The sequence below is a fragment of the Peromyscus eremicus genome, chromosome 14, assembly GCF_949786415.1.
Source record: "Peromyscus eremicus chromosome 14, PerEre_H2_v1, whole genome shotgun sequence".
Lineage (NCBI taxonomy): Eukaryota > Metazoa > Chordata > Mammalia > Rodentia > Cricetidae > Peromyscus > Peromyscus eremicus.
In genome coordinates, this window is record NC_081430.1 from 7,895,659 (window position 1) to 7,908,276 (window position 12,618).

Consider the following 12,618-nt stretch of genomic DNA (forward strand, 5'->3'; position numbering starts at 1 on the left):
AAGAATACATGCTGGAACTTGGAAAAAAACTAATAGCCAACACTTTCGTCTGCCCAACCTCATTGTCTAACTCAGCACATGCGCAGTGGCCCGACGAGAGGACTCTACGTGGCTAGTGCCTAAGGTATAGAGGTACCAAGTTCAGTGAAAGTCAAAATGTGTTTTATTTGGGCAGCACAGGAACCACTAAGAACGTGTATTATTTGTGATGGGAAAATAAAAGTAAACTTGGAATGCGTCTGACCTGCAGCGTGGATGAGTACATAACAGACTCTTCACGCAGCAGTGAGATGGTCCAAGCCACCTCCATATACACCGCGTGAAAAAATCCGAGGGGCGCAATGCTGAGGACACGGACGAAGGAAGGAAAGCTGTCTCCTGCTGTCCTACCTCTCTGCCTTCGCAGGCAGTTTTAGCACACTACAGCCCTCTCACGGGGAACTTACCCCTTTCTCAGGCAGGGGCCACAGCAGCATAGAGAGGGGTCAAGCTCTTCCAAACTCAGCACTCTCCTCCCCTGGGAACAGTTAGCAAGGGAGTGTAGGATTCTTGTGGATTCCTCCACACAAACAGAAAAATCTGGAAAGAGGAGAACACACTGAAAAACAAACAGCTGGTCATTTCTTCTTCTTCACCTCATCTTCCAATTCCCCAGCCTTCAGTCAGACCTAGTCAGCATCAGTAGTGTCCTGTACTTGGGGACCAAACTTTGTGTTGAAAGCTGTCCCGGGCACTGTAGGATGCTTAGCAGAGTTCCTGATGGATGCTTGCTTTGTCTGTGTCCTCCTCTGATGTGACGACCTGTCAAGTTTTCAGACACTGCCAACACTCCCTTTGGTGGAGAACCATGTTTAGATTATGGGTGAACTTAGGTTCCCATGCTGGCCTGCACAGAAAGTGGGTACACAAATACAGATACATGGTTTAGTAGACTAAAACTCCTTTCTTTCAGATTTAGTAACATTTACATTATTGTACCTATTTAAGTTTTAAAACACATAAAATAAAAACCGTTGCCAGTTACTTACATTAAGTTTAAATTGTAATTTGGATGTTTGGGAGCTGGATAATTAACATATTACGAAGAGCTGTAATTCCAAAAGTAATTTAATTTTTAATTATATCTTTTATTAGTGAAATAGTGTGCTAATTTTCTTTCTGAAACATCAGGAGAGAACAAGACTAAAAATAACACTAAAAAAAAGATAAATACATACATTTCCTTTCTAAAAATTTATTTTTGTTATTATAATTTTGTGTGGGGTTATTTTGCCTGCATCTCAACCTGTATAGCACATGCATACAGTCCCCCAGAGGACAGAAGAGGGTGTCAGATGCTGTGGAACTGCACTTGCTGACAGCTGGGAGCCACCATGGGTGCTGGGGACTGAACCTCAGTCCTCTGTAAGAAGTTAGTGTCCCACAAACCCCCAATACATACATTTCCATCTCGTCCCCTTGTTTCTTTCCTCTAAACAATGTGATTTTCAATTATTTGTTAGTTTTATAAAATAATGTGACTATATCTAGACATTTAACTAAAACATTGGGAAAATGTTCATAAATTAATAAAACCTTCATTGCTTTTAGAAAGTTAGCTAGAAAATAACTAAAATGAGACTACAAATAAAAATCTAAGATTTTTTTTTAATTTTTGAGATTATAGTATAATTATATTTCACTCTTCCCTTTCCTCCCTCCAAACCCTCCCATATACTCCTCCCTGTTCCCCTTCAGATTCATGGTCTCTTTTTTCACTAATTATTACAGTTTGCATATATGTTTGATATATGATATTTTATAAGTGCCTGTGCTTACTTACTGGGCTAAGGTCACCTGATATGAGGAATTAAATCAGGCCAGTTGGAGGGGCCACAGCACAACTGAGGCTGTGACAATTTCATTGAGAGCAATCAGACTTTTTAATCAGACCTTTATCAGAAACAGATACAATGGTAATGTCCAGGATCAATACAGTTGTGGTTGCCAGGATACAGTGAAGTTTGTGAGCCATACAGGGTAGACCAGATTAATGTCTAAGAGCAATAGTCCTGTCAAGCCTCCTTGCTTCCTTGACCCCTAAGGGAACAGACAGATGCTTCACTGCCTGAGGGAGAGCATCAGTCTCTCAGGAACTGGAAGGCACATTGTGCCCCAGAAGCCATGGACTGTAACCTGAAAAACCTCTGACCTGTGTCTCAAGGCAGCTAGGCCAGGCCAACTCCATGGTTCTCTGCAGTATATGATGTATGTGTATGCATATTCTTAAACATGGCTGCCCAGTCTGTTTACTGTTACTTGTCTGTATGTCTTCAAGGCTGACTGTTTGGCACTGAACAATCAACTGTTGTGGTCTTCTCTGGGCAAGACCACCTCCGTCACTCCCAACTGTCCTCACTTGCTCCTGATCACATCTCTAGAGCTACTTTACTGCTTGACTTTTTCTTGTATTTTTTAAAACAAGCGAAATAAATGTTTCAGAAGCTCATTTTCATGTATTTGAAAACTTACTTTGAATATTTTGTCTCACAGGCAGAAATCGTTACTGTATTGACAAAAACTATGCCGGCACTCTTATTATTTGGGATAGAATTTTTGGTAAGTAAAATGTACAACTATCAAAAGAACTAACTAGGCTGCTTTGGAAATGGTAGAAAATCAGTAATCATAGTGTAATGTTTATCTTCCAGGGACATTTGAAGCAGAGAATGAACAGGTTGTATACGGTCTAACGCACCCCATTGATACATTTGAGCCATTCAAAGTTCAGGTAATTCATTCAGCCCTGTTCTTTCTGAATGCACAGAATTTCACAAAGTTTGTGTTTAGGAGGAAAATGGTTATTGTAAATGGAAGCACATTACATTGCTGTGGAAAAAAATGTTTTACCTATAAAAGAATTTGAAATAACTTTAGCAGTTAAGTAACACTTGAGTCAGATGGGTAAAACCCATTAAAACCTATTATAAGAATTTTCAAATGTGTCTAATACCTCAAATGCAAAAAAAGGTGTTCTTTAAGAAACATGTTCTTTCTCAGAATAGACCTGAAATATATTCATGTATTCAGGAACAGTGGTACAACATGTAATTAAGGCTGATCCCACAGTAAGAAAAATATTTGCTTCAAGCCTTCAACCTCTGGTTAGAAATTCACCATGAGGCTTTTACCCTTCTTGTCTCAGAACTGGATGTCAAGGAGCATTATCCATCAGTGAGGTCCACATATTACCTCTTTTGCTAAGACTTGGTGGAGTAGACCAATTTTCTGTTAGACATGTGCTGTTGCTTGTTCACTGGCCTTAGTGGTGCGCACTAGAGAAAAGAAGAATGTCTGCAAAGTTCCAGTGTGTCAGCATCAAATTACCACAAAGGCTCCTGGGGTTAAGGAATCACAAATGAGAGAAAGATAAGAATGCTCTCAAAGCTGTGATGGTCAGCCAGTGACAGATTTGTGCGCTGGGCTGGATGGTTGCAATGTACCCGAAGTAACAAAATTACAGGCTCCTGTTGGGCCTGCTCTGCAACCCACTTAAGTTTGCACAGGACATTGAGACAGAAGAATTCTCTACATCTGTTAAATCCCTTCTGTCTGAAGTACCTGCAAACACAAAGCAGTTCGCTCACCATCAGTAGTGCCTCATGAAGAAGTGGCTCTTTGATTTCTGCCTTCTAGCATGGGAAACACAGGCTCAGAGAGTTTAAGTAAATTCCAGATTCAACTGACAGCTGCAAATTTACCCTGGGAAGCCAAGACCAAGGCTCCCTTAATTCATTTAAACTCCTCGCCTGACTGTGGCTTCACACACCCAGCTTTGGCCAAATGCCATCATTTCTAGGTTGAAAGTCATTTCTATGTGTCCACAGTTGAAAAGAAAATTGCTGATGAGTCTCTCTCTCTCTCTCTCTCTCTCTCTCTCTCTCTCTCTCTCTCTCTCTCTCTCTCTCTCTCTCTCTTCTACTACATGGCACATATCTTTCCATCTCCACCCCAGGCTCTACTAACAATAGGATGTGTCTCTCAGGAGACACATAATAAAAGTGTTCAAATCTTTACAACCAGCTCTATTAAATTATCGCCAATTTAGAAAATATTCGTGAAAGGCCCTCTTTCTTAACTTTAGGCAGATTTTCTCCTTAATATGAATAAGTAAAGAGAAATATAAAAGTCTACCCTGTTTCTCTAGGACAGAGCTTTCCAAGACTGATGCTAGTGTGACCCATGCGACCATCTTTGTGAAGTCTGGGTTTTATTTAGCAGCACTATGGGCTATTTGGAATAGATTATAGGTGATGTCAATATTGTTAATGGATACAAGCAAGGCTTGGGGAATACATGATTTTTGAGGATAAGGGTTCATACATGAGAAATGGTTAGAGAATGGATGTTGTAAGCACTACAATACAGTTAGATGAATGAGTAGGAACTGACTATGTGCCTAGGTGAGACAATGACAGGCAGCTTTGAGTCACTGCTCACTGAGTCAAGTATTAAGCTTCCAGGTATCTACCTTTCAAAATGTTTTCTTCAGCATGGTAGCTGTCATGTGTGGGTCTCAGGTTTATTCTCCTCTGTGCTCATTTTAGTCAGAAATGTCAAGTCAGCAAGTTATGATAATTAGGAGTTTATAACACACAAATTTGTTATTTTCAGTGACTTCCCTTTGAGTAGAGCTAAATTGCTTGTTTTATTACCTGCAAAGGAACTTGGAATTTTCCCTACTACAAACAGGGATATGCTTGCTTTGTTTAGATGTAGACCACTCTGCTCTCTTTTGGAAGACCCAAAGTCCCACGGGATTGGAAACCAAGTAAACTAGGAAAATGTCATTAAGCTGTTATGATATATTGCTCATGGGTAGTATCCAGATTTGTAGAAATAAAATTGAAGTCCATTTGCAACATAACCAAATGATTTAGTATTTTAATGTGTGTTGGAAGTTCTAAACATCCTAATTTCTGTATTACTAGTATTGAAAATCCCCAGGCTAAGCATTCATCTAACATTTACCTCGTCCTCAGAAACTTCTCCATTAAGCCCTGTAATAACTCAGGTTGATTCTTGGAATATTTCAAGTAATTATAAAATCCATTCTTCTAAACCTAGCAATTTAAATTCATCCAGGGACTGCTAAAATACCAGCAAGACCACAAATTCTGAGAGCAAAAGCTTTTTTTTCCATTAATGCATTTCTATACTTAATAAACCCCTCACATCTAGAGTCTGGAGCTGATGCCCAAATCCTATGAATATGTTTAATCCTGTGGTGCATTATGGGCACTTGTGTGAAATTCCTTACAGTTAAAATTTATTGGGCACTTATATGTGGGCATGTTTTTTAACTTCTGTGTATGTCAAATGAATGCTATTTAAAGACTGCATATTCCTGCTGTAACACTCATTGTAAAAGTCTCCTTCGGTCACCAAGCCTTTTCTTCTTTTGTGACAGAATATGAGTTTTTTAATACTTGGAACTCTACAAACTGAAATGTTTGTGAATATATTTTGTTAATATCATATTAGTAACACAATAAAGCATTGTTTTAAAAATATTTAAATAGATCAGCAATCTTACGATGCTTCCACGTTCTCCTGTAATATCCATCTAGTAAGATGTGAGGGAAGGAGTCAGCAGACAGGCTATTGCTTTCTCACGAGCTAGTTAATGTTATTTGACGCAGCCTCATAACTCATTAACTCTACTTTGATGGTTTTGTAATCAACTATGTTCTCTTTATTTTAAAATAAAATTATAATTTCATTCATAGCTTCAAAGATTTTCCTAACACACCAAAGATATATAAGATGTATAGAATTAATTAAAAAACAGAATGTGATTACATATCAATATATTATCTATCTTCTCATGCATGGTATATATTAAAGAAGATATGAAAATTACAATGAACAATATAATGATGTATATAATGAGCTATACTTAATGCTATCTGTTATGCTTCTCTTACATAGAGTAAACTATACATGTATTTTTTTTTTATTTTTCCAAGTTTCACCATTTACTCTATATATGGAACACATTTTGGGCTACACCTGGATTCTTCCATAAGTTTTCTGTCCTATTTAAAGGACCAGGATGGGGTCCAGGTAAACCAAGACTTGGCCTAAGTGAAGAAATTCCAGAGGTAAGTAGAGGTCATGGCAGAGGATGTGGTGGGGCTCCATATGCAGCCAGTCTGCATGTGTGCTGTCTTCGTGTGATATTATAAAACGATGCTACCTCAGCCAATGTAAATGGATAGCTTAATGAGGATATACCACTCTGGAGGTGGATTAAGAGGGCCATTGCCTTCTAGGTGGGTGCTGATTCATTACAGGGAGTGTAATTTGGGAAGTAGAACAATTGAAACTACTTCAGAACCTTTCAAGCCCACAGGCAAGAGCCTCCTCTGGTGAGTAACGAAGGTGTATGTCCTCCCATGCACAGTCCCAGAACCTGAGAGATGGAAAGAGCTTTAGAAATCAGGTTGATTCTTAATTTCACTTATGACAAAATGAAGTCCCCTAAGTAAAAATTATAAAGTCACATCATGGCAGTGAAATTGCTTTGACAAACCATGGTTGAATTTATTTGATATTAGAATAGAAATATTAAGTATAGAAATAACTTGAAAAACATGAGAAAAAGAAATACAGAAATGTAATACAAAAAGCTAAGAAATTATCTTTTGCTTTTGTTTTTTGAGACAGGGTTTCTCTGTGTAGCCTTGATTGTTCTGGAACTCACCCTATAGACCAGGCTGGCCTATAACTCAGAGATCTGCCTGTCTCTGCCTCCCGAGTGCTGGATTAAAGGCATGTGCCACTAGCATCTGGCTTATGAAACCAAGAAAAATTTAATTTAAATCTGAAATTCTCTTCTAGGTGAAAAATATGATTTCTATTCAATAGCTCATTATATATGCTGTTTCTTTATCAAATAAAGGGCACAAATACAAGTACAGAAGCAATTGGAAGAGTAAATTTTCATTTACAAGATGGTATTTCAGATAAAAATGTGATGTCTTAAAGAATATTTTATCTGAATAATATTTTATTGTTTTTAAATACTTGACTTACTCACATATATTTTACATCCATAATTAGATGTAATTAGTCAGCTTGATAAATGTCAAAAATACATCGATTATTTCTTCTTTAAAATGCTTAGGAAGGAGGGTTTTACTTTTCTTTCTTTTTTTAACAGAATAGTCAAAGTAAATATTTTTAAATTGTATGAGTGCCTACATCTGCTTTATCTAAAGAAAAGTATAGCACCGTACTTCTAGAAATCTTAGTAGTTTAGGAAAGTTGTTTTAATAAAATATTATTTGATGTTGAATCATGGTTACCTATGCTGTCCAGATTCACATGCCTTCATTTTCTTGGTATGTTCCTGAACATATTTTTAGATGTGAATGGTTCTAATTTTTTTCTTCTTGGCTATTGCAATTATGAATATATACAAAGCAGCTATGATGTTTTTATTTAAGGAAGACTGAATCAGAACTAGAATGCATAATATTCTGCATCAAGAAGCAGGTCTCCTACTCTTCAGACAATTTTCTAGCCAAGAAAATGAATGTCAGAGTCCTTCTGGATTAAAGATATCAAACTCCTTTTGCTGTGACTAGTCTTTTCCTGCAGTGTGAATTTCAGCCAGAGAAAGGCACCATGGGGGAGTAAAGGCAAGTGTCCTTCTTGTCTACCTAGGTCACAGGACAGGAGGTCCCCTTGTCATCAGCAGCATCCCAGCTATTAAAGATGTACACTGTCCTGCAGTTTGCAGTAATGCTGGCATTTTATGAAGAGACATTTGCAAACGCAGAGGTAGGTAGCATCAACTTTAATATCGTATATGAAAAATAATCTGTCAACTTTTTAAAAATTAAAATAAGCTCTTCCTTTGTGACTATGATCTGTTTTTCTTCATAATTGCTTTAATTTTGGGGGAAACACCACACATTTTAAGTAGGCAAATTAATTTCCTCAAGACTATTAAGTATAAACAGATTAATTGTATCCATGTGCTGCTATATGAAACATAAATCTAATGTTTTGAGACCTGTCTAAATTGTAAATAAGAGATTACTTGCTATATACTTTTGTAATTGAAATAAAAGACTTCAAAAATCAGAATTAAACATGTTTAGGACAGCATATTTTCTATCAATTTCAAGATACCTAATATATTTAGATAATTACTTGGTAAATTGAGTTTAGAGAATTTCCATTGCAAGGTTTCCAGCTTTTATGTTTTTCTTTCTAAAATGTACATAATACCCAACCTCTGGTAACTTAAACATAGGTGCACTAAGAGGTGATGAACAATGAGCATATTTTAGCTAATGAGCATTATCTATACTGATTGTTTTTTGAAGAAAACAAAAGCAACCAAAAGCAAGTAAAAAATGGACTGCAAACTGTGAAAATGATAAAATAAATATTTTAGCCAATTTTCTTTGTTTCATTGACTCATTCATAATATATTTTTCATAAAAGTGTAGGACTCTTAAGAGGGTAGATAACGGTAATAAGGTAACTAAATTAATAGTAGGTAAAATATAACAGGAAAAAAAGGTCCTGAATTAATCCTTGTTACGAAGAAAATGTGAATCTCAGGAAATAATCTGAGTCAAGAATGTTGAGGTTGTCACAATTACTCCATACAAATAATGGCTATGCCTTAAAGCAATTCTATTCCTTGTAATGTGGTAGAGTATATATATATATATACTCTTAAGATGTACAGAACTTCTACAATTTGTGGATTAAATGTATAAAAATATCTCCTCCAGTGCACAAAAGAGATAGCAAAATATGCAGAATTTCTGAGATGCTAAACAGGTTGAGGAAATGTGAACAGGGAAGCAGGCAAGCAGGTGTAGCTTACTCGGTCAGGGCAATTGCAATTGCTTGTGGACTGTTGGGTCAGCCCAGTCAGACAACACAACTGGATAAAGTAACTGACTCCAAAATAAAATTTAAAACGTTTTCAGGAAAACGAGGGCAAAACACTAATGAAGAAAAAATATTCAAAGGAAGATTTGGAGTCTTACACTTAGCTCTGGAGAGGTAGGCAAAAAAAAAAAAAAAAAAAAAAAGATTCCTGAGAAATTTTTTTCTTTTTTCTTGTGGTTTATTTTTGAGATTCTAATACAATTACAACATTTATCCCCTCCCTTTCTTTCCTCCAACATTTCCCATAAAATCTTCTCCATTACATTTCAAATTCATGGCTTCTTTTTCCATTAATTGTTATCGAATGTGTGTGTGTGTGTGTGTTTGTATACATGTATGTATGTGTGTATATACACATATTCCTAACTATACCCTGTTGAGTTCATTTGAAGTTACTTGTATGTATACGTTCAGAACTGACTACTTTTGAGAATTTTAACTGTCTCGTCTTTACACAGGACTGGATGGAAGCTTATGCTAACAATGTACTGGGTAAATTCCAGATAAGAATAAATTTTAAGCTGGTCTCAGATCAGAGTTCAGGTACCTAAAAAAAATTAAAATTTTCCTCCAGCTAATACATAAATTTAAGTCATGATATAACATTCCAAAATTACAAACTGACTGTTAAAAAGTACTAATGACAAAATCATACTAGAAGGAAAATAAAAAACAGAACAAAGCTTGAACTATAACCACAGAATCAAATTATCAGAGTATTAAAAATTAATATAATCAAAATACTAAGTAAAATTTTTTGGTCTAACAGATTAAATTTAAAAGAAACTAATATATATATGTGTGTGTGTGTGTGTGTGTGTGTGTGTGTGTGTGTAAATTTATTCTTTTCATATATTACATCCTGAATACAGTTTCCCCTCTCTCCATTCCTCCCAGTCCCTCCATCTCCCCTCTCCCCCGGATCCACCCCTTCATTTCTTTTCATAAATGGGGAGGCCCCCCAGGGATATCAGCTTAACACAGGGTGACAAGTTACAATAAGATCAGGCACAAAGCCTCATATCAAGGCCTGATGAGGCAATTCAGTAGGAGGAAGAGGGTTCCAAAAGCAGGCAAGAGTCAAAGCTCCACAACCGTAATACATATGCGGAGGGCCTAGCTGAGACCCGTACAAAACTCCATGATTGCCCCTTCAGTCTCTGTGAGCCCCTATGAGCCCTGTTTGAAACTAAGATATCTTAAACACTTCTGAAAATCACATGATCAGCTGAAATAAATAAATAATGTGCACTGAGAACTAGTCCTACTGACGATTTATTGTTAGGTAATATCATTATCTAAATCCTATATAATTAAATAATTATATATCAATAGAGTATTTCACTGAAAAATTCTATAGGGTCTATATAATTTAGATATTGAATTATGAATATAGAATTTCATTTGAAATAGGGTGTTGAATGCAGTGAGCAGAATTCATTGTTTATATGACAGGGATACAGTCCAGGAGAGCTTACTGCCTCACTCAATTACACCTTTGGGATGGTTGCCTCCTCAGTGTTTCATCTATCAGGATCCTTGCTTTCCTTAGTATTCTCTTAGTGTAAAGGCTCCTGCATGAGCCAAGATGGCTACCAGCGACTCCAGTATTGGTGAAATTATTAAGGCCACTCCACATAGTTAAAAGGAAGATTTATTTAGTGGGTAACTTACAAATGAAGGGATAGGTAGGTGGCGGGTTCTGGGAAAGACACAGAACAGTCCTGCGGTGTTCTCTGGAGAACTCCCCTTGGTCTACCTCTAGCGTCCAGGTCCAGGAAACAAGAGAGCAAGGCGCGTCCCAATCTCGGGTCTTCAGGGCCCTCTCTTGGCCTTGCCTTGTAGGCGTGATAGTTACCGAAGCCTCAATGGGAGTTGGAACTTCCAGACCAAAGCTGGAATGGCTACCCACTACACTCCAGCTTTAAATACTGGCATATAAAAAACTCAAGTGTGACTATGTAAGATTGAGTCAAACATTCATTTGTACATCTCCAGATTTGCCAGTGGAATCATGCTGGAGATTTTAATTCAATGTATTTTATGAATGGGAACCCAGCAGGGTCAACTGTAGGATCCTCATATTCTGAAAGAGGGAACAGGAAGACTTGGAAGAAAAATGGTTGTAAAAATACATAGAAAAAGAAAAATAGAATTGAGGAGGCAAATTCAACATCTGCCTGACATACACACATACATACACATAAAAACATATATTATCAATAGGATATACTTATATATACATCCTGTTTAGCCATGAACGTGGTTTGCATTTGTATTTTAAAAGTATTCTTTATTAACTGATAAAATGTGCTGTGATTTAGTTTGCCAAAGACAACAAATTGAATTCTCATAGACTATCTTGTTGCCTTCATTTTATAATTTGTGGGACATATTCAAAATTTCTTGTCAACAAACTTCATGTTTCATTATTCAGGTGTCATTCCTTTGCCTGTACTAAACCAGTAACTAGTACCAGGTCAGGGTTAGACAAAGTGAGAGTCACAACAAGTGGGATGGTGCCCCCAGGAGAGTGAGAGTCACACCAAGTGTGATAGTACCACCAGGAGAGTGAGAGTCACACCAAGTGTGATGCTGCCCCCAAGAGAGTGAGTCACACCAAGTAGGATGCTGCCCCCAGGAGAGTGAGAGTCACACCAAGTGGGATGCTGCCCCTAGGAGAGTGAGAGTCACACCAAGTGGGATGGTGCCCCCAGGAGAGTGAGAGTCACACTAAGTGTGATGCTGCCCCCAGGGGAGTGAGAGTCACACCAAGTGGGATGCTGTCCCCAGGAGAGTGAGAGTCACACCAAGTGGGATGCTGTCCCCAGGAGAGTGAGAGTCACACCAAGTGTGATGCTGCCCCCAGGGAAGTGAGAGTCACACGAAGTGAGATGCTGCCCCCAGGAGAGTGAGAGTCACACCAAGTATGATGCTGCCCCCAGGAGAGTGAGAGTCACACCAAGTGGGACGCTGCCCCCAGAACAGCATGCTTACTTTTCCTCTCGGTACCTGCCAGACTTAGCAGAATCAGCAAACTATTCCCATCGAAGGAATGAGAGATACATTCTGGGTGAGGAACCAATAGCATATGCCACAAGGCATCCAGTTAAATTAAGGAAATTTGCTGCAACTTCTATAGAAATGGAAAGAGACAATGTTCATTTAACACAATTTAAAGACCATAACTTCTGGTGTTGCCCATATACATTTCTAAATTATTTCATTTTTTCCATTAAAAGTTAGTAGACAATCCTTCTTTTAATGACTTCACTTTGGAATATAAGGTAAATTTGCTTGAGTTCTCTGTCTAAATATAATAAAAGGAAGGTTATAGGAAAACAGAGTGGACTTTATTAGTTTTAGCAGAAAACAATGACTTAAATCTAGATTCTGTTTCTTGAAATAAAAATAAAAAATTATTATATGAAAAAGTATTCTGAAAATATAACAACTGAGTGCATACTTGCCTACTGTTAAGATTTTGTTACATATTCCAAAACTAATAATGAAACCAAGGCCTTGTCATTAGGTCAACAAATCATCCAATTTCTTGCATGAGTAAGACTTTCAAAATGGCAATGTGAATCACCTTAATTTTAGCAGTCACACATAAACATCAACCTTCCTAAATGATTAAATTGCAAATAATCTTTCCAT

The 12,618-nt window shown here is 37.3% G+C and overlaps 1 protein-coding gene across 1 annotated transcript in view; it reads left to right on the plus strand.

Annotated features, from left to right (window-relative positions):
- Nucleotides 1-12,618, plus strand: part of Agmo (alkylglycerol monooxygenase) — a 299,374-nt gene that overhangs the window by 138,314 nt on the left and 148,442 nt on the right. Inside the window, exons 7-10 of the mRNA XM_059279425.1 lie at nucleotides 2,533-2,598; nucleotides 2,691-2,770; nucleotides 6,009-6,143; nucleotides 7,711-7,827. Coding sequence (XP_059135408.1) covers nucleotides 2,533-2,598; nucleotides 2,691-2,770; nucleotides 6,009-6,143; nucleotides 7,711-7,827 — 398 coding nt within the window. The remainder of the gene's footprint in view (nucleotides 1-2,532; nucleotides 2,599-2,690; nucleotides 2,771-6,008; nucleotides 6,144-7,710; nucleotides 7,828-12,618) is intronic.